The 20722-nt window shown below is 44.9% G+C and overlaps 1 protein-coding gene across 5 annotated transcripts in view; it reads right to left on the reverse strand.

Annotated features, from left to right (window-relative positions):
* Window positions 1-20722, reverse strand: part of KSR2 (kinase suppressor of ras 2) — a 497446-nt gene that overhangs the window by 283371 nt on the left and 193353 nt on the right. For all 5 annotated transcript variants that reach the window (XM_021923003.2, XM_021923002.2, XM_021923004.2 and 2 more), the window contains exon 4: window positions 8026-8539. In XM_021923003.2, the coding sequence (XP_021778695.1) occupies window positions 8026-8539 (514 nt within the window). The remainder of the gene's footprint in view (window positions 1-8025; window positions 8540-20722) is intronic.

Raw genomic sequence — 20722 nt, forward strand, 5'->3', positions numbered from 1 at the left:
GTATCTCTGTTTACATACGGTGGCTCCTTGTGAAGGAGAGGCACATACTATTGTAAAAATCCAAGACTTTTCCTGCCTTCCCCCAATAACCAATCTTTGTCCCCTCAGAGGTGATTTCAGCCCCATTGAGAATTCATGCTCTACGTGTATCTATGTATATAAGTATATGTGGTATATACACACTATGGAATACTATACAGCCATAAAATAGAGCAAGATCGTGTCCTTTGCAGGAACAGGGATGGAGCTGGAAGCCATTATCTTTGGCAAACTAACACAGGAACACAAAACCAAATACCCCATGTTCTCACTTTTAAGTGGGAGCTAAACGATGAGAACCCATGGACACATAGAGGGGAACAACACACACTGGGGCCTTCCAGAGGGTAGAGGGTGGGAGGAGGGAGAGGATCAAGAAAAATAACCAATGGGTACTAGGCACCTGGATGATGAAATAATCTGTACAACAAACCCCCATGACACAAGTTTACCTATGTAACAAACCTGCACTTGTACCCATGACCTTAAAATGAAAGTTAAAAAAAAAAAGAAGAAGAAAGAAAACAAGAACATCAGCACACACTTCCCACTCTCTTCATCACATTTCCAAAGTTGTTTCAACTTCCACAATAATCAATCGTTACTTTTACCGGGTAAAGTATAGAGCGTGTGTGTGTGTGTGTGTGTGTGTGTGTGTGTGTGTGTGTGTTTTTAGGAATGCCAGAGGAACAAAACCACATACTTAAATGCAAAAATAAAAAGAAAGGAAAAGAAGAAAATAAACAGTTCTTTGAGAATGAACATAAAACAGGGGAAATGGCTTTGATTAGACTAATCATAGCAATTCTAACATATTCCAACACACCTAGATGGCAAATCCCCCAGTGGAGATGACAGACATGCTATGGCTAATATATTCTTGTATTCTTGTCATGCTCATTCTGAAAAGACGTGGAGATACTACTGGGGACAGGAGGAAAACCCCAACAGATCATCTGATAAACACCAACATGGGTGTGCCTGAGAGCACCAAGGATAAAAAGCCTGAAAAATAGCCTTCCTCGGCCAGGCATGGTGGCTCATGCCTGTAATCCCAGCACTCTGGGAGGCCAAGGCAGGCAGATCACCTGAGGTCGGGAGTTTGAGACCAGCCTGATCAACATGGTGAAATCCCATCTCTACTAAAAATACAACAATTAGTGGGGTGTCGTGGCACGTGCCTGTAATCCCAGCTACTCAGGAGGCTGAGGCAGGAGAATTGCTTGTACCCGGGAGACAGAGGTTGCAGTGAGCTGAGATTGTGCCACTGCACTCCAGCCTGGGCAACAGAGTGAGACTCCATCTCAAAAAAAAAAAAATTAGCTTGGCATGGTGGCAGGTACCTGTAATCCCAGCTACTTGGGAGACCGAGGCAGGAGAATCACTTGACTCGGGAGGTGGAGGCAGTGAGCTGAGATCGCACCATTGCACTCCAGCCTAGGCAACAGAGCAAGACTCCATCTCAAAAAAAAAAAAAAAAAATAGCCTTCCTAGCCTTCCTCCAACCCAAGACCTCCTTTGGTATTGTGTGCTTGAAAAATCACAGGAAGGAACAGTTTTGAAAGCTTTGGAACCTGTTCACAAAGATCTGTGACTTCTGAAACTCAGATTCATTCCATTCAGAGGAAATAAAAGCAGACTGAATACCGCCAAGTTAGCCACAGAGATGGGTCCCAGCAGGACTACAGGGGTGAAGGAGAGAGGAAACCAGACATGAAAGAGAGATAACTGGAACCCGAGTGCACAGAATAGCTCTGGAACTATCTCTGGCTACATTTCACAGAATGGAGGGCAAAGGCTTCTCAAACCTTCTCACCTACTCCCTGATGGGGTTTATTCTAGAATCAAAGCTGTTCAGAGTAGGAAAAGCCTCCAGCGGGGGAAAAAGAAAAGGATATACAGGCATATCTTGTTGTATTGCACTTCACTCTACTGCACTTTGCAGACATCACATTGTTTTACAAATTGAAGGTTTGTGGCAACCTTGCATTGAGCAAGCTGCCACATTTCCAACAGCGCAAGCTCACTTCATGTCTCTGTGTCACATTTTGGTCATTCTAGCAATATTTCCAACTTTTTCATTATTATTATACCTGTTTTGGTTATCTGTGATCAGTGATCTTTCATGTCACTACAGTAATTGTTTTGGGGTGCCACAAACCGTGCCCATATGACAGTGAAATAAATCTATCAATGTTGTATGTGTTCTGACTGCTCCACTAACAGGCTATTCCCCATCTCTCTCTCCTTTTCCTGGGCCTCCCTATTTTCTGAGACACAACAATATTGAAATTAGCCCAATTAATAACCCAACAATTACCTCTAAGCGTTCCAGTGAAAGGAAGAGTTGTACATCTCTCACTCTAAATCATATGCTAAAAATGATTATGCTTAGTGAGAAAGATACGTCAAAAGCTGAAATGAACTGAAAGCTAGGCTTCTTACGCCAAACGGTCAAGTTGTGAAGGCAAAGAAAACGTTCTTTTTCTTAAGGAAACTAAAAGTGCTATTCCCGTGAACACATGAATGATAGGAAAATAAAACAGCCTTATTGCTGATACGGAGAAAGGTTTAGTGGTCTGGACAGAAGATCAAGCCAGACACAACATTCCCTTAAGTCAAACCCTAATCCAAAGCAGGGCCTTAACTCTATTCAATTCTGTGAAGGCTGAGAGAGGTGAGGAAGCTGCAGAAGAAAATGTGGACACCAGTAGAGGTTGGCTCATAAGGTTTGTGGAAAGAAGTTGTCTCCATAACATAAAAAAGTACAGTGAAGGCCGGGCGCGGTGGCTCAAGCCTGTAATCCCAGCACTTTGGGAGGCCGAGACGGGCGGATCACGAGGTCAGGAGATCGAGACCATCCTGGCTAACACGGTGAAACCCCGTCTCTACTAAAAAATACAAAAAACTAGCCGGGCGAGGTGGCGGGCGCCTGTAGTCCCAGCTACTCGGGAGGCTGAGGCAGGAGAATGGCGGGAACCCGGGAGGCGGAGCTTGCAGTGAGCTGAGATCCGGCCACAGCACTCCAGCCTGGGCGCCAGAGCGAGACTCCGTCTCAAAAAAAAAAAAAAAAAAAGTACAGTGAAGCAGCAAGTGCTGATGGAGGAGCTGCAGCAAGTCATCTAGAAGATCTAGCTACGATCATTGATGAAAGTGGTTACACTAAACAACAGATTTTCCATGTAAATGAAACAGTCTTATATTCAAAGATGCCATCTAGGACTTTCAGAACTACAAAGATGAAGTCAAGGCCTGGCTTCAAAGCTTCAAAGAACAGGCTGACTCTCTTGTCAGGGACTACCACAGCTGGTGACTTTTAAGCTGAAGCCAATGCTCATTTATCATGCCAAAAATTCTAGGGCTCTTAAGAATTATGCTAAATCTACTCTGCCTATACTCTATAAATGGAACAACAAAGCCTGGATGATAGCACATTTGTTCACAGCATGGTTTGCTGAATATTTTAAGCCCACTGTTGAGATCTACTGTATAGAAAAAACAAGATCCCTTTCAAAATATTATTGCTCATCGACAATGCATCTGCTCACCCAAAACCTCTGAGGAAGATGTACAAACAGATTATGTGATTTTCATCCCTGCTAATACGTCCATTCTGCAGCCCATGGATTAAGGAGTAATTTTATCTTTCAAGTCTTATTATTTAAGAAATACATTTTATAAGGCTATAGCTGCCATAGATAGTGATTCCTCTGATGGATCTGGGAAAAGTAAAATAAAAACCTTCCGGAGGCTGGGTGCAGTGGCTCACGCCTGTAATCCCAACACTTTGGGAGGCCGAGGTGGGTGGATCACCTGAGGTCAGGAATTTAAGATCAGTCTGGCCAACACGGTGAAACTCCATCTCTCCTAAAAATGCAAAAATTAGCCAGGCATGGTGGTGGGCACCTGTAATCCCAGCTACTCAGGAGGCTGAGGCAGGAGAATTGCTAGAACCCAGGAGGTGGAGGTTGCAGTGAGCCAAGATTGCTCCATTTTACTCCAGCCTGGGTGACAGAGTGAGACTCCATCTAAAAAAAAAAAAATCTTCTGGAAACGATTCACCATTTTGGATGCCATTAAGAACATTCATGATTCATGGAAGGAGGTCAAAATATCAACATTAACAGGAGTTTGGAAGAAGTTGATTCCAACCCTCATGGATGACTTTGAGGGCTTCAAGGTTTCAATGGAGGAAGTAACTGCAGACGTGGTGGAAACAGTAAGAGAACTAGAATTAAAAGTGGAGCCTGAAGATATAACTGAATTGCTGCAATCTCATGATAAAACTTAAATAGACAAGGAGTTGCTTCTTACGGATGAGCAAGGAAAGTGGTTTCTTGAGATGGAATCTACTCCAGGTAAAGGTGCCTTGAACATTGTTGAATTGACAACAAACATTTTAGAATATTACATAAACTTAGTTGACAAAGCAGTGGCAGGGTTTGAAAGGATTGACTCTAATTTTGAAAGAAGTTCTTCTAGGCTATCAAACGGTATCATATGCTACAGAGAACCCTTTTGTGAAAGGAAGAGTCTACCTATGTAGAAAATTGCATTGTTGTCATATTTTAAGAAATTGTCACAGTCGGCCCAACTTTCAGCAGCCATCACCCTGATCAGTCAGCAGCCATCAACATCGAAGCAAGACTTTCCACCAGCAAAGACTATGGCTCACTGAAGGCTCAGATGATCATTAGTGTTTTTTAGCATTAAAGTATTTCTAAATTAATGTATGTACATTGTTTTTTAAGACATAATGTCATTATACACTTAATAGACTACAGTATGGTATAAAACATAACTATTCTATGTACTGGGAAATCCAAAATTTGTGTCATTCACTTTAGGATCTTTATCGTGGTGGTCTGGAACCAAACTCACAATATCTCTGAAGTATGCCCGTACTTACTGAAAACAAGTTTTACAAAACAACACTAAAACACTTACCATATGCAATGTGTTCCAATATACTCTAGTCTAGGCTAGTCTATTTCATTTTTTTAATGCTGGTCACAAGCCATTAAAATAATGCTACCAACCACGAATGGGTCATGACCACAAATTTAAAAACACAAATGTATTCTAACCTCTTAGGTCCACAGCTGAGAAAGCTAAGATTCAGAGAGGTTAAATCCACGGTCAAAAGGCTACTTCCTGACAGAATCAGGACTACCTCAGACCCAGGTAAATGATGACTGTTGTTACCAGTCTAATAATTGGGACTTACCTCAACTAACACCTCCTCTATAAGTCCTGATCAGAATTCACCTCTACCCATGACCCCTGCTACCAACATTATTCAGGTTGCTGTTGTTTATGTCTTAGGTTTTTTTTAACACCCCCAGGCCTGCTGCCCTGATATCCCTGTGAACCTGGAGGCATGGTCTCAGGCTAAGTGGTCCCACAGCATTTTCTACATCACCAAACTGACCACTCTGTTCCTCTCCTCTACTCCTTCCTTGCCATGAACCACAGCATCCCCCAAGGTGGGCCAGGGAACTACCAGCCTTGAGAAAGTGATGAGCTTGCTAACTCAGCCAGAAGAAACCTGAAGGGCAAAGCTTAACACCACCTGGGTCCTGATATACACATTCCAAAATTTGGAAGACCTTGAAGAAGTGGGCCATTCAGCCCTGTCCAGGCAGAATAAATCCTTCAGGGGTCTAGGGAAAGGACTGCATTTAAAAACCAAAGGGCAGCCTCTCTCACTTGGCCTCCATATTGCAGATTAAAAGATGATGTGTCTGGAGAGTCGGCTTTATGATCAAGTTTCCCCTTACTAGGTGGTGCACTCTGGGAAACGGACAGGAAGAAGCACAAAGTGTGGGGACAATGTAGCAAGCAGACCCCAAATGCCTCTTCCACCTTCCACCTTAGCAACCTGCACTCCCAGCCTTCCTAGAACTCTACCCCATGTCTTCACCTTGAGGTTTCAGCAGGCCCCAATCTCTGTGGCTGTCACAAAACCATGCAAATCAAACCCAACTCCAATCAGAAAAGCGTCTATCCTCTGCTTCACCCTCAGAGGTCTCAGACATGCATTCTATGTCTTCAAGCTAGGTTTCCACACAGCAGCTTGCATATGTTCCACGTCAATCACTTTAGGGCATTCCCAATGCTTCAAAAAAGAGAATCACTCTGTACACCACAGCTTCAGACAGGGCTTGGTAAACCACAGTTCATGGGCCAAATTGGGCCAGGTACCTGTTTTTGTAAATAAAGTTTTCTTGGAACACTGCCATGCCTATTTGTTTACCTATTGTCTGTGCTGGTTTTGTGCTACATGATAGAGTTGAGTAGCTGCAATAGAGACCAAATGGCCTGCAAAGTCTAAAGTATTTACAAAAAAAATAAAAAAAATAAAAAAAAATAAAGTATTTACTATCTGCCCCTGTACAGAAAAAGTGTGCCAACTCTTCACTTACAAAATCCTGCCTTTTTTTAATGGTGATAAAATACACATGACATAAAATTTACCATCTTAACTGCTTTGAAGTGTAGAGATCAGTGGTATTAATTACATTTGCATTGTTGTACAACCATCACCACCATCCATCTCCAGAATGTTTTCATCATCCCAAACGCAAAGTCTATACCCAATAAATAATAACTCCCCATTCTCCCTCCCCTCAGCCCTGGCATCCACTGTTCTACTTTCTGCCTCTTTGAATCTGTCTACTCTAGGTATCTCATATTGGTGGAATTATGCAGTATTTGTCCTTATGTGTCTGGCACATTTTACTTAGCATGCTGTCTTCAAGGTTCACCCATGTTGTAGCATATATCAGAAGTTCCTCCCAGGTCGGGCGTGGTGGCTCATGCCTGTAATCCCAGCACTTTGGGAGGCCAAGTCGGGCAGATCATTTGAGGTCAGGAGTTTGAAACCAGCCTGGCCAACATGGTGAAACCCTGTCTCTACTAAAAATACAAAAAATTAGCCAGGCATGGTGGCACAGGCTTATAGTCCCAGCTACTCGGGAGGCTGAGGCAGGAGAATCACTTGAACCTGGGAGGCAGAGGTTGCAGTGAGCTGACATCGCACCACTGCACTCCAGCCTGGGCAACAGAGCGAGACTCTGTCTCAAAAAAAATAAGTTTCTTCCTTTTAAAGGCTAAATAATATTGCATTGTATGGATAGACCACATTGTGTTTACTCTTTTGTCTACTGATAGACACAGGTTGTTTCTACTTTTTGGCTACTGTGAATAGCACAGCAACCTGCCCAATCCTCAAGTGTCACCCTACATCACACACCTGCTCTCTCCCTCAAAGGGGTCCTCTGTCAATTTCCTCAATGTGTCCTGCTTCCTACCACCTTCAACTGAAATGAGCCGTGGATATAAAATACACATTCAATATCAAAGACTTTGTATTTTAAAAAATGCAAAATATCTCAGTAATGATATTTTACATTCATTCTATGTTAAAATATTATCATTTTGATATATTAGGTTGAATGACGTATTATGATAATTAATATCACTTGTTCCTTTTCATTCTTTTTAATGTGACTACTAGAAAGTTGAAGGTTAATATATGCCTCATATCCTATTTCTAGGAGCGGCACTAGGCTAGACTCTGCAGGGGTTGGCAAACGTTTTCAGTAAAAAGCCAGATGGTAAATATTTTCAGCTTTGTGGGCCATTCTCACTCTGCCATTGTCACACAAAAGCAGCCATAGGCAACACATAAAGGAATGATCATGGGTATGTTCCAATACCTTTTATTTACAAAATCAGGCCAGGTATCAGATTTAGCCCCTAGGCTATAGGATATTAATCGTATTTTTTAAATGGCCTATTCTGAGAAAGTCTGTTCTATTCATTTTCTCAGAACCCTCTGTGAAAAGCCATTTTTCATTCAGCCAGAGTCTGGAACACAAGTCTGTTCCCGGCTTCCCTGACCTGGGCAGCTCCTGAGACCACGGGGCAGCCCCTCGCAGTCCGGGACTCGACAGCCCCAGGGCACCCACCGACCGCACTCACTTGGGCGTGTGGGCCTCGTCCACGCGGTGCCCCAGCTGGAACTCGTGGGATTTGCTCCGATGCAGCGCGGTGAACCCCGGGATCAAGTGTATCAGCTTTCGGGAGGAGGGTGGTGGGGTCCCCGGGGGCTTCAGCTTGTTCTTCTTCCTCATGGGCGGCGTGCCCGGCGGGGTCACGGTGGTGACGATGTTGGGGGTGCGCGGCGGGGTGCGGACTGCGTGCCGCTGCCGGGGCGATGGGGGCAGGGAACGGTGGCCCGACTCCAGGGGCGGGGGCGGGCACAAGCCCGGGTAGGGGTCCACGGTAAGCCTGTCCACGTGAGTGTACACAGGGGCCCCGGGAGTGGGGCTGGTGTGACAATAGTGCTGGACGCACTTGGACTGGACCCTGGGGCTCTGGGAGAGATGGGTGCGGATCCACGGGGTGGGCTCCGGGGGGCACACGGGATTGTTCTCCTTCCCCGTCTCTGTCGTGGGCCACTGGATGGTCCAGTCTTGTTTGGAAAGGTTGCCTCCTAAGTTGGAACAGAAGAGCAGAGACAATGGGTAAGCCATGAGAAAGCCAGATGAGTTACACCACATACACCATTACATCATACACACATTACACCACGTGCCCATTACATCATATGCATGTTACGCTATATAACTGTTACATCGTATGTATATCATACGCTCATTATATCATATGCACATTAAATCACATGCATGTTACACTATATATCTGTTACATTGTATGCATGTTATATGTACATTATATCATATGCACATTACATCATATGCATGTCACATTATATGTACATCACATCATATGCATGCTATTTCATATGCCCATTACCTCTTATAGACATTCTATCAAATGCACGTTACATCATACTCACATTAGATCATAAGCACATTTACATAAATCCAACCACCCCTACTTGGCCTCTCCAAAAAGAGAATGAAATCCCTTTGTTGACCCTGTTACCCTATTCCCCATTCAACAGCCTTGTCTTCCACTGCCCCATAGCTGGAAAGACCCCACAGCCCAAATGCTCAGAAAAGCAAAGAAGTTAATTCTCGCCTTTTGAGCTTCCCAAGGTTCCAGTTCCGGCAGTTTCAAAGTGATTTAAAGGATTTTAAAGGATAACTTTTCCCTTACATGGACATTTTAATACCTAACCCTCACATGAGATACACAGATTCCAAGGAAGTCAAGTTCATCCTTCTCCCTGACCACTTCCTCGGCCACCGCATACTTCTTCCAGATCTATGTCACCATGTTCTCATTCATGCATTTGTCCAGTAAACATCCTGTGAGTGCCAACTATGCCCTTTGCTTGGAAAAGACACAAAAGTAACACAGATGAGACCCTGGTCCCTGGACTTACATTCTGCCAAAGCAGAGTCATGATAGACAAGAAAACATGCTCACTGAAGGATTTCACCCTTCTCCCGAAAGCTGATACACTTGATCCCGGGGTTCACCGCGCTGCATCGGAGCAAATCCCATGAGTTCCAGCTGGGGCACCACGTGGATGAGGCCCACATGCCCAAGTGAGTGCGGTCGGTGGGTGCCCTGGGGCTGTCGAGTCCCGGACTGCGAGGGGCTGCCCCGTGGTCTCAGGAGCTGCCCAGGTCAGGGAAGCCGGGAACAGACTTGTGTTCCAGACTTGTGTTATTGGTGCTGGGAGGGAAATAAACAGAATGATGTGATAAAAACAATATGGGTGGCTGGGCACGGAGGCTCACACCTGTAGTTCCAGCAATTTGGGAGGCTGAAGTGGGTAGATCACTTGAGGTCAGGAGTTCAAGACCAGCCTGGCCAACATGGTGAAACCCCATCTCTACTAAAAATGCAAAAAATTAGCCAGGCATAGTGGCACACACCTGTAATCCCAGTTACTGGGGAGGCTGAGACAGGAGAATTGCTTCAACCCAGGAGGCAGAGATTACAGTGAGCCAAGATTGCATCACTGCACTCCAGCCCAGGCTACAGGCTCGCTCTAAAAAAAACAAAGAATATGAGTAACAGAATGGTTAACCATAGAGTGCTACATACAAACCACATGCTACACAGCTCAGCCAGGAGAAGGCACCAAGTGCCAATGCACACGAAAGCCTGGGCGAATGTCCAGAGAATTAGGCTGAGTAAAAAATGCCAATCCCCAAAGGTTACATACTATATGACTCCATTTATATAGTATTTTTGAAATGACAACATTTTTGAAACAGAGGATAGATTGATGGTTGCCAGGGGTTAGGGATGGCAGAAAAGCGGGTAGGAGAAAAATGGATGCGGGGATAGAAGAGCAATACAAGGGAACCTTGGAGTGCTGGAACTCTCCAGCATCTTGACTGTGGTAGATATACAAACCTACACAGGTGATCAGAGTACATAAAAGTAGGCCCGTGGTGCACAGAGACACCATGGAATACTATGCAGCCATAAAAAAGGATGAATTCAAGTCATTTGTAGGGACATGGATGAAGCTGGAAACTATCATTCTCAGCAAACTATCACAAGGACAGAAAACCAAACACCACATGTTCTCTCACTCATAGGTGGGAATTGAACAATGAGATCATTTGGACACAGGGTAGGGGACATCACACACAGGGTCCTGCAGGGGGAGTGGGGGACTACGGGAGGGATAGCATTAGGAGAAATACCTAATGTAAATGATGAGTTGATGGGTGCAGCAAACCAACATGGCACAAGTTTACCTATGTATCAAACCTGCACGTTATGCACATATACCCTAGAACTTAAAAGTATAATTAAAAAAAAAAAAACTAGGCCCATGGTGGTGGCTCTTGCCTGTAATCCCAGCGCTTTGGGAGGCCAGAGCCTCCAAAAGGGAGGAGGATCACTTGAGCCCAGGAGTTCAAGACCAGCCTGGGTGACAGAGTAAAACCTGGTCTGTACAGAAAGTAAAAAAAAAAAAAAAATAGCCAGGCATGGTGGTGCACTCTGTGGTCTCAGCTACTTGGGAGGCTGAGGTGTGAGGATTGCTTGAGCCTCAGGAGGTTGAGGCTGCAGTTAGCCATGTTCATGCCATTGCACTCCAGCCTGGATGACAGAGTGAGACCCTGCCTTAAAAAGAAAAATACATAAAACTAAATAAACACACAGGCACAGGCGCACACGAACACACGAGTGAAAATAAAGCTGGGGAAATCTGAACAAGATGGTGGATTGTATCCATATCAATATTCTATGATATTGTATTGTAGAGTACAGTAGTACTATAGTTTTGCAAAATGTAACATTGGAAAGAAAAGTATACAAGGAATGTCTATATTATTTCTTACACCTGCATGTGAATCTACAATTATCTCAATCAAAAATTTCTGTTAAGAAATTAAAAATAAAATACAAGAATATGGGGGGCCTACTTTAGTAGGGTGATCAGGGAAGGCCTCCTAAGGAAGTGACATTCCTCCTGGCATGTGAAGGACAGGAAGCGGATGGTCACACCAAGCACCAAGGACAGAGCACACCAGACTGGGAAACAATAAGGGCTAAGGCCTAGAAGTAGGAAGGGCTTTTTTTTTTTTTTTTAAGTCTTCCAATAGCTTGTTAGAAAGAAAAGACAGTTTTTTTAATCCCCACTGTTATGAATTCGAATTGAGGTTTTCATCCCTAGTATAAACTGAATTAAAAAGAGAGACAGAAATTTAAAAATCCAATGGTAGGCTGGGTGTGGTGGCTCACACCTGTAATCCCAGCACTTTGGGAGGTCAAGGCAGGTGGATCACCTGAGGTCAGGAGTTCGAGACCAGCCTGACCAACATGACGAAACTCCATCTCTACTAAAAATACAGAAAAATTAGCTGGGCGTGGTGGTGTGCACCTGTAATCCCAGCTACTCGGGAGGCTGAGGTAATAAGAATCCCTTGAACTCAGGAGGCAGAGGTTGCAGTGAGCCGAGATCGCACCATTGCACTCCAACCTGGGCAACAAGAGTGAAACTGTCTCAAAAAAAAACAAATCTAATGGTGTATTAACATTTTTCATTCGTTTGCCATACTGACCAGTGCAAATACAAATTTGGTCTAAAGACACAGATTCTCATGCAACCATGTAAAGCCTTTCTGCATCCTCCATGCTAAGAGCTCTAAATGCATAAACATCCAATAATACCAAATGTACAGGCTTCAAAACCAGCTAAGTTAGGGCAGTCACTTTCCTAGGTCTCTTTCCTGGGTGCCTGCATGAAGGTGGTGTTCACAACCGTGTGATGACAATGGGGTGACCCTCAAGGAGAGGTTGAAGGGACAGGTGAGAACAGACTGCCAGGTCTGCGGGCTAAGGTGCAGACTGGCTTCTATACCAAGTCCAACAGGAAGCCATTGGGAGTTTTGAGGCAGGGGAGGCATGGATTGAATGTTCATTTCTCAAAGATCACTCAGGCTGCTGCAGGGAAAAGTAGAGCCTAATTAAGGGGTATCTCAGGGAGTTGCAAGAGATGATGCCAGCTCTGGCTTGGGTGGTGGCAACAAAGATGGAGAGAAGTTGGCCAGGTGTCAATGAAGGAAGAACCACCAGAACCCAGAGGAAGGTAAACACGTGGACACTTCCACGATGGGCCGAGGAAGGAGATTTGGGGTGGAAAGAAATTCCTAGCTGACTAGCAATAACAATAATAATTACTATAACGACCGTAACAAGAGCTAATTTATAGCGCATTTGATGGCTTCCAGAGTGCTTTCATGAACACTGACTCACTGTTCCATTTTTAATTAAAACAACTCATTTTGTTATTATATATTCAGTACAGAAAAATTAGAAAATTGAGATAAGAGAAAAAGGCAATGCTGTTCTACAGCCTAGCCATCATCCCTATCAATATCTGACGGTAGAGCCTTCCAGATGGTTTGGGGTGGATTTTTTTTTTTTTTTTAGGAAAAAAAATATTCCATAAGACCATATTTAATGGTTCATTGTCTGTTTTCTTCACTTGTTATATTGGGACTGTTTTACATCTAACTTAATTTTTGTAACTCTGTGTGCCAAGGGTCATTCTGATTTCCATTTTGTAGGTAAGGAAACTGATGCAAAGAGATGAAGATGTGCCTAAGGTCACAAGAGAGATGGTAACTGGCAGCCAGACTCAAACCCAAAACTTTGGCCACCTCAACAAGCAGGGCATGAGACTGTCTGTGGAAGAGAACTGGGGCCTCCATTTGCCATCAGAGATCATTCAAACGGGAAAAGATACTGAAACAAAGGCTCATTTCTCAAAAGGGTCTCCTTTTCCCTCCTCCCAGGCTTGCCAGAAGAACACTCTACCAAAGTCACCATCATTACAGTATCTACTCTCAAATATTGACACATACACATTAGCCCAGTGAGTAAGAGAGTCAACGCTGGAGTCAGATGACTTGGGCTCCAAATCTGACTCCCCACCACTTACGGCTGTGTGACCTTAGGCACTCATCTAACCTCTCTGAGTCTTAGCTTTGTCACCTGTGCAATGGGACAATAATAAAACCTACCTCAGGGACTACTATGAGGATCAAATGCACAAATACAAGTAATGTGCTTAGCACAGCTCCCGGCACACAATAGGTACACCATAAATGCTAGCTACTGGCATTGTAATTCTCAACACTGTGGTAATACAATATCTGCTATTTAAAGAGTGTGTAGTGGTTCTGACAACTTTACTATTCTCACCCCTTGTACAGTGAGGAAGCTGACATTTAGCTGAAGCTACATAGCTCTAAGAGTCAGGAACAGAACAAAGAATCAAGTTAAGACAAGTTTCTCCATCACGCATAAGCTCTGGATTGATGTATCAGATCAGGGAATACAAACTCATTGTCCAGTTAGCCTAAGTAAAGCCTGTTTAAGAAAGTCAATCTATTTTCTAAGCTGTCTTAATCAAATACTGCACCATGAAACCACAAAGTAGTGCTTTTGGCATTATCATTACAAGCTGTTGTCCACCCTGAATGAAATGGAAAGAATACAGGATTGGGAACCAGAAGAACTCAATAGAATTCTGATTACACTACCGACCAGCTCTGTGACCTTGGGCAAATTACTTAACCTCCTTGAGCTTCAGTTTGGGGGCTCATAAAATGGGAATAATTATGGCTTTGTTGGAGGGTGCAGTGAGAATTAAATGTATTTATTTCACAAATATTTGAACACCCTTTATGTACCAGGCACCGTTCTGGACACCGGAATAGAACAATAAATAAAACACACACACACACAAAAAACCTGTTTTTGCAGAGCTCACATTCTTATTAGGAAACAGATGAAACAAGTAGATGAACAAATGTATCATATATACAGTGATAGTGAGTCCTCTAGAGGGAAAGAAAGCAGAGCATAGAGACAAAAAAAAAAAAAAAAGTACTGAGGGCTATTTTAATCGGAAAAGGATGAGGAGGTGATGGTGGACATTTGAGCAAATTTCAGAGTGAAATGAAGACTGAATTAATAAGATAAAGTGATCAAACCATCAGACAGAGCCTGAGCCATCATGTCCATGCCAACAAATGGCAGATGATTGAAGATGGGTGAAAATATCTATTCTGGTTGCCTTGTGACTCATCCCCTTTGTCCCCAGGCATTCACTATGCCAGCCCCTGTCCTCAAGATGCTCCCAGTCTAGTGAAAATGATCAATAATAAAAAAACTCTCACTGCAGTTCCATCCTAGGTACAGATCCCAAATAATTGAAAACAGGGACTCAAATACTTGTAGACAAATGCTCATAGCAGCACTATGCACAATCGCCAATAGGTGGAAACAACCCAAGTGTCCATCAACTAAGGAATAGATAAACAAAATGTGGTACGTCCATATAATGGAATATTATTCACCCATAAAAAGGGAAGAAGTACTGATTCATGTGGATCAACCTTGAAAAACACTATGCTAAGTAAAAGAAGTCAGACACAAACGGTCATATGTCATATGATTCCATTTACATGAAAAAATCCCAAAGAGGCAAATCTGTAGAGAAAGAGAGCAGATTCGTGGTTGCCAGGAGCTGGGGCTGGTGGGGAATGGGGAGGAACAGTTAATAGGCATGGGTTTTTGGGGGAGGTGATGAAATAGGTTTGGAACTAAATAGAGGTGGTAGTTACACAATCTTGTGAATGAACTAAATGTCACAGCCTGGTTCGCTTTGAAATGATTAATTGTATGTGATGTGAATTTCCACTATATAAAATGAATCAATAAGTACTCACAATACCAAACACAGAATCCTAAGTCAGAAAAAGTGCAGGAGCATATGGGGCACAAAAGAGAGGAAGCCCACTGGCCAGGAGGTGGGGGTGGGTAGGAGAAGGCAGCCTGGAGGAGGTGGCACCTAAGCCCAGAACTTGAGGGTGAACAAGAGTTCCTAGGAAAGGTGGCAGCGAGGTGGGTGATAGTGGAAGGATGGTAACACAGAAAACAGCAGAGTCAAGGGCCAGGAGAAGAGGGACGTGGGAGTTTGGAGAACTGCCAGTCGTTCAGTATGACTAGAGTTATTTTTCCAGGGTGAGGAGGTGGGGAGACAGAGTCTAGCTCTGTCGCTCAAGTTGGAGTGCTGTGGCATGATCTTGGCTCACTGAAACTTGAACCTCAACCTCCTGGGGTTCAAGCGATTCTCCTGCCTCAGCCTCCTGAGCAGCTGGGACTACAGTGGCCTCACGTGATCCACCAGCCTTGACCTCCCAAAGTGTTGGAATTACAGGTATAAGCCACTGCGCCCGGCCAAGCTGGAGTTATTTTGAGAGAGGAAAAAATTCAGCCAGGAGCGTTGGCTCACACCTGTAATCCCAGCACTTTGGGAGGCCGAGACGGGTGGATCATGAGGTCAGGAGATCGAGACCATCCTGGCTAACACTGTGAAACTCCGTCTCTACTGAAAATACAAAAAAAAAAAAAAAAAAGAAAAGAAAAGAAAGAAAAAAAGTAGCCGGGTGTGGTGGCAGGTGCCTGTAGTCCTAGCTACTCAGGAGGCTGAGGCAGGAGAATGGCTTGAACTCGGGAGGCGGAGCTTGTAGTGAGCCGAGATTGCGCCACTGCACTCCAGCCTGGGAGAGAGAGGGAGACTCCGGTCTTTAAAAAAAAAAAAAAAAAAAAAAAAAGAGACAAACAGGAACACAAAAAGGAAATGAGGCTCTGGGGAAGATGATTGTGAAGTCTAGTTACAGAGGCTGGGCGCAGTGGTTCACAATGTAATCCCAGCACTTCGGAAGGCCAAGGGTGGGTGGATCACTTCAGGCTGGAAGTTGAACATGGCGAATCCCCGTCTCTACTAAAAATACTAAAATTAGCCAGGTGTGGTGACCCACGCGTGTAGTCTCAGCTACTCTGGAGACTGAGGCAGGAGAATGGCGTGAACCCGGGAGGCGGAGCTTGCAGTGAGCCAAGATGCGCCACTGCACTCCAGCCTGGGCGACAGAGCGAGACTCTGTCTCGAAAAAAAAAGAAAAAATCGAGCCAGGCTGGAGAAGCAAAGGGAGGACTTCCCAGGGATCTGCTATTCTAGGCAGAAGGAGACGCTGAGAACTAAGGCCCAGTGTGACTGATCCCCTTGCCACTGGCCTCCCAGAGAGGGAGGCGGTCTCCTCCAGGACTCCTGGAGACCTGCTGCAGCTGAGGGCTTGTGGCAATCAAACTTGGTAATGGGTGTAGTAGAAGATCTGGTCACACTCAGCTGCTTCAAGGCTTAGACCCTAGTCCCGTGGTCATGCCAGGGGAGGGGCTGAAACTCCCCTAACCATAAATGATAATGGGATGGAAGCTAACTTTCTGTAGGGGTATATATTGCTATATCCTTGAGGCTTGGGCCCCAAACTCCTGCTCATGCCGGAGAAGGGCTGACTCTCCCAATGGGCAAATGTAGACAAGTGGGTTGGAGCTGGAGGTCAAGCATCTGCCCACAACAGTGCTGCTGAGTGCCAGCTCCTGATCATACCAGGGGAGGGGTTGGTGCAGCTTTGATCATATGGCTTGAAAGCCACACAGCCCAATGGATGGGATCCATGAAGTCCTCCTGGAGCCCACTGTGCTGGGCCAGGGTGTAAAGGACAATGGTGAGTGGGGACTATATCTGCCACTCCTGTCCGTGTGTGATTAAAGCTGTCCAAACCCTGGTGCACAGGCTGTGTGGGCATCCGTCCTTGCAGCTCAACAGGGCCCCTTTGTGTAGGGAAGCTGAGCATCATGGAAACATGTCTCTGACCATGGAGTGGAGATAGGATTGGACAGAGCCTGGGTGGCAGCAGGAGCCCAGACTGAGGCTCCTGGAGACATCTGGATGGGAGGTGACGAGGACCTGGGATAGCTGTAGCAGTGGAGATAGAGGTGGAGTGACTGTATATTAGAGGAGAAAAAAGGAAAACTAGCCAACATTTATTGAATTTACACATAAGTTATAGACCCATGGAACCATCCAACAAAGTGGGTAGAATTTACTCTATCTTACAGATGAAGAAACTGAGGCACAGAGAGGTCAAGTGGCTTGCTCGAGGCCACACAGCCTTGTCCAAGAAGGACATGTGAGGTCTGGATCTTCACCTGACCCGTAACCAGGACACTAAGTCCAGGCTGATGTCCCAGTTGCTAGCCTGGGTCATACAGTGGCCAGTGGCATTGATCACAGCAATAGGAAATGCAGGAGAAGGAAACTGGACACAGACGAGGTGGCAAGCTCAGGGCCAGACAGGCTGAGTCTGAGGTTCCTGCAGGACACCTAAGAGGAGATTCTGGGATGCAGCTGAACCTCAACTTCTCCTCCCAGAAATCCCGGAATCACTCCCCAGGAAGAAGTTATTTTTCTAGCCTGAAAAGATGGATCATGAAATTCTAAAATCTCATCTTAGTAGTTTTTTTTTTTTTCTACAAAGACATGATGATTTCATCACATTCACCTACCATTCCTCTCCCATCTGATCTCCGAATCTCCAGAGTAAACATCCCATGACCCTGAATTACATGCCAGTAATGCAGGTCTGGAAGACGGGGGGTCATGAGCCTGTCACTCACTGACTAATTCCCCCAGAAGGGAAGATACCTCTGCATATGGAGGACTTACTTTCTGAACTGAAAGAACAAGAGTTAATTCTCCTAAGTCAACGCCAACACTTAGACATGAATTTGTCCCTACCATCCCTCACTGTGACTTCATTTCTTCATTTGTAGAATGGGGATAACAACGGAGCTTTCCCCCAGGATTGCTCTGAAGATTAAACAAAAACATGCAAGCAGACCATTTAGCTTCATTCTCTAGCACACAGTCAATGTTGTTTAAATGTTCGTGTACAAAGAGTGTAACACCATCTGTTTCACAGAATGCCACTGAGGATTAAATAAATGCATACAGTGCTTTTCATTGAGCCTGACAGAGTTCACACTCAAGAATCATCCAGTCCTGCCAGGCACAGTGGCTCATGCCTGTAATCCCAGCACTTTGGAAGGCCGAGGCAGGTGGATCACCTGAGGTCAGGAGTTCGAGACCAGCCTGGCCAACGTGGTGAAGCCCCATCTCTACTAAAAATACAAAAATTAGCTGGGTGTCCTGGCACATGCCTGTAATCCCAGCTGCTCAGGAGGCCAAGGCAGGAGAATCGCTTGAACCTGGGAAGGGGAGGTTGCAGTGAGCTGAGATTGCATCATTGCACTCCAGCCTGAGAGTGAAACTCCATCTCAAAAAAAAAAAAAAAAGAATCATCCAGTCATTATCCCTGGTCTTGGCAGGTGCTAACTCTGACAGAAAGAAAGCCCAGGGTATTGGAAGCCACTGAGCCTTTATTTTGGGTTGAACTGTGACTTCCTGTACCTTATTTGCATATAGGATCTTTGCAGCTACAATCAAGTTAAGATGAGTTAATACCGGATCAGGACCTAAGCCCAATGGTTTGTGTCCTTATAAGGCGAGGAGAAGACACAGAGGAGAACGTCATGTGAAGACAGAGGCAGGGGCTGGAGTGATGCAGCTACAAACCAAGGAGCACCAAGGATGGCCGGCCACCTGCTGAAGCCGCAGGACAGGCAAGGAACCGATTCTCCCCCCGAGCCTTTGGAGGCAGTGTGGCCCTGCCAACACCCGATTTCAGACTTTCAAGTCTCTACAACTGTGGGAAAGTATGTTTCTGCTGGTTTAAGCCATCTAGTTTGTGGTGGCTTTTTTTTTTTTTTACAAAAGCCCTGGATAACTCATGCATTTGCTGGACGCTGACTGGGGAATCGCCATATAAAAGCCTGCACGTGGAGTGCAGCTGCCAGACTCTGCATTAGAGGATCTGGTGCTGATCTCACGTGCCCTGTAAAGTAGATGTTATTGACAATTATCAGCCAGGCGTGGTGGCTCATGCCTGTAATCCCAGCACTTTGGGAAGCCAAGGTGGGCGGATCACGAGGTCAGGAGATCAAGACCATCCTGGCTAACATGGTGAAACCCTGTCTCTACCAAAAATAGAAAAAAAGAATTAGCCGAGTGTGGTGGCAGGCGCCTGTAGTCCCAGCTACTCAGGAGTCTGAGGCAGAAGAATGGCATGAACCCGGGAGGCGGAGCTTGCAGTGAGCCAAGATCATGCCACTGCACTCCAGCCTGGGTGACAGAGCAAGATTCCATCTCCAAAAAAAAAAAAAAGTTATCAACAAGTAATGTTATAAAGCACTTTATGCATGTATTCAATCCTCCGTGGATCCTGTGAAATAGGTGCTTTTACCCCCTTTATACATGAACATTTATACAACATTGTGAAAGGAAAATAAATCTTGGAAGCCCCAAAGTCACTAAGCTAAAGGGAAAAGTCAAGGTGGGAACTGCTTAGAACAAACCTACCTCCCATTCTACTCAGAGTCATCTCTCTGCTCACTGAGATAAATGCATATCTGACTGCTTCCCTTGGAAAGGCTAATCAAACTCAAAAGAATTGTGACCTGGAAGCCCCTGCCCTGCTTGAGTTGTCCTGCCTTTCTGGATGGAACCAATGTACATCTTACATATACTGATTGATGTTTCATGTCTCCCTAAAATGTATAAAAGCAAACTGTGTCCTGACCACCTTGGGCACATATCAGGACCTCCTAAGGCTGTGTCACGGGCATGCATCTTCAGCCTTGGCAAAATAAACTTTCTAAATTAACTGAGACCTGTCTCCAATTTTCAGGGTTTGCAACATTGGCTGTGTGCTTACTGTGCTTGGGATGGGGCTAAATGCTCTAATTGCGTTACTTCATTTAATCTTCAGAATAATTCTGGGAAAAAACTCTGCTGCTATCCCCATCCTACAGATGAAGAAACTGTAATGTTATCAACAAGTACTAGATGAGTGACAGGTCATGGCTAAAGTCTTATAGTTGGTAGCAACCTACACCCTCACTTTCCCCTTAATTACATGGCATCCTGTAGCTGAGCTGGGATCCACCCCTCCCCACAGCCTACAGTTCCCCCAAAGTCACACAAACACACGTTCACACATACACACCATTCCCCCAAAGACACACAAACACACACTCACACATACATGCTATTCCCCCAAAGACACACAAACACACACTCACACATACACACCATTCCCCCAAAGATGCACACTCACATATACACACCATTCCCCCAAAGATGCACAAACACACACTCACACATACACACCATTCCACCAGGGGCCATGGGAACATCGACTCACCCTCAAGTTAACTTTCCTTCCTTAAAGTTTGTTCAAAGTCTGAGACAGAAGCAGAGAGAAAGAAA

This window comes from Papio anubis, chromosome 9 (assembly GCF_008728515.1).
Source record: "Papio anubis isolate 15944 chromosome 9, Panubis1.0, whole genome shotgun sequence".
Lineage (NCBI taxonomy): Eukaryota > Metazoa > Chordata > Mammalia > Primates > Cercopithecidae > Papio > Papio anubis.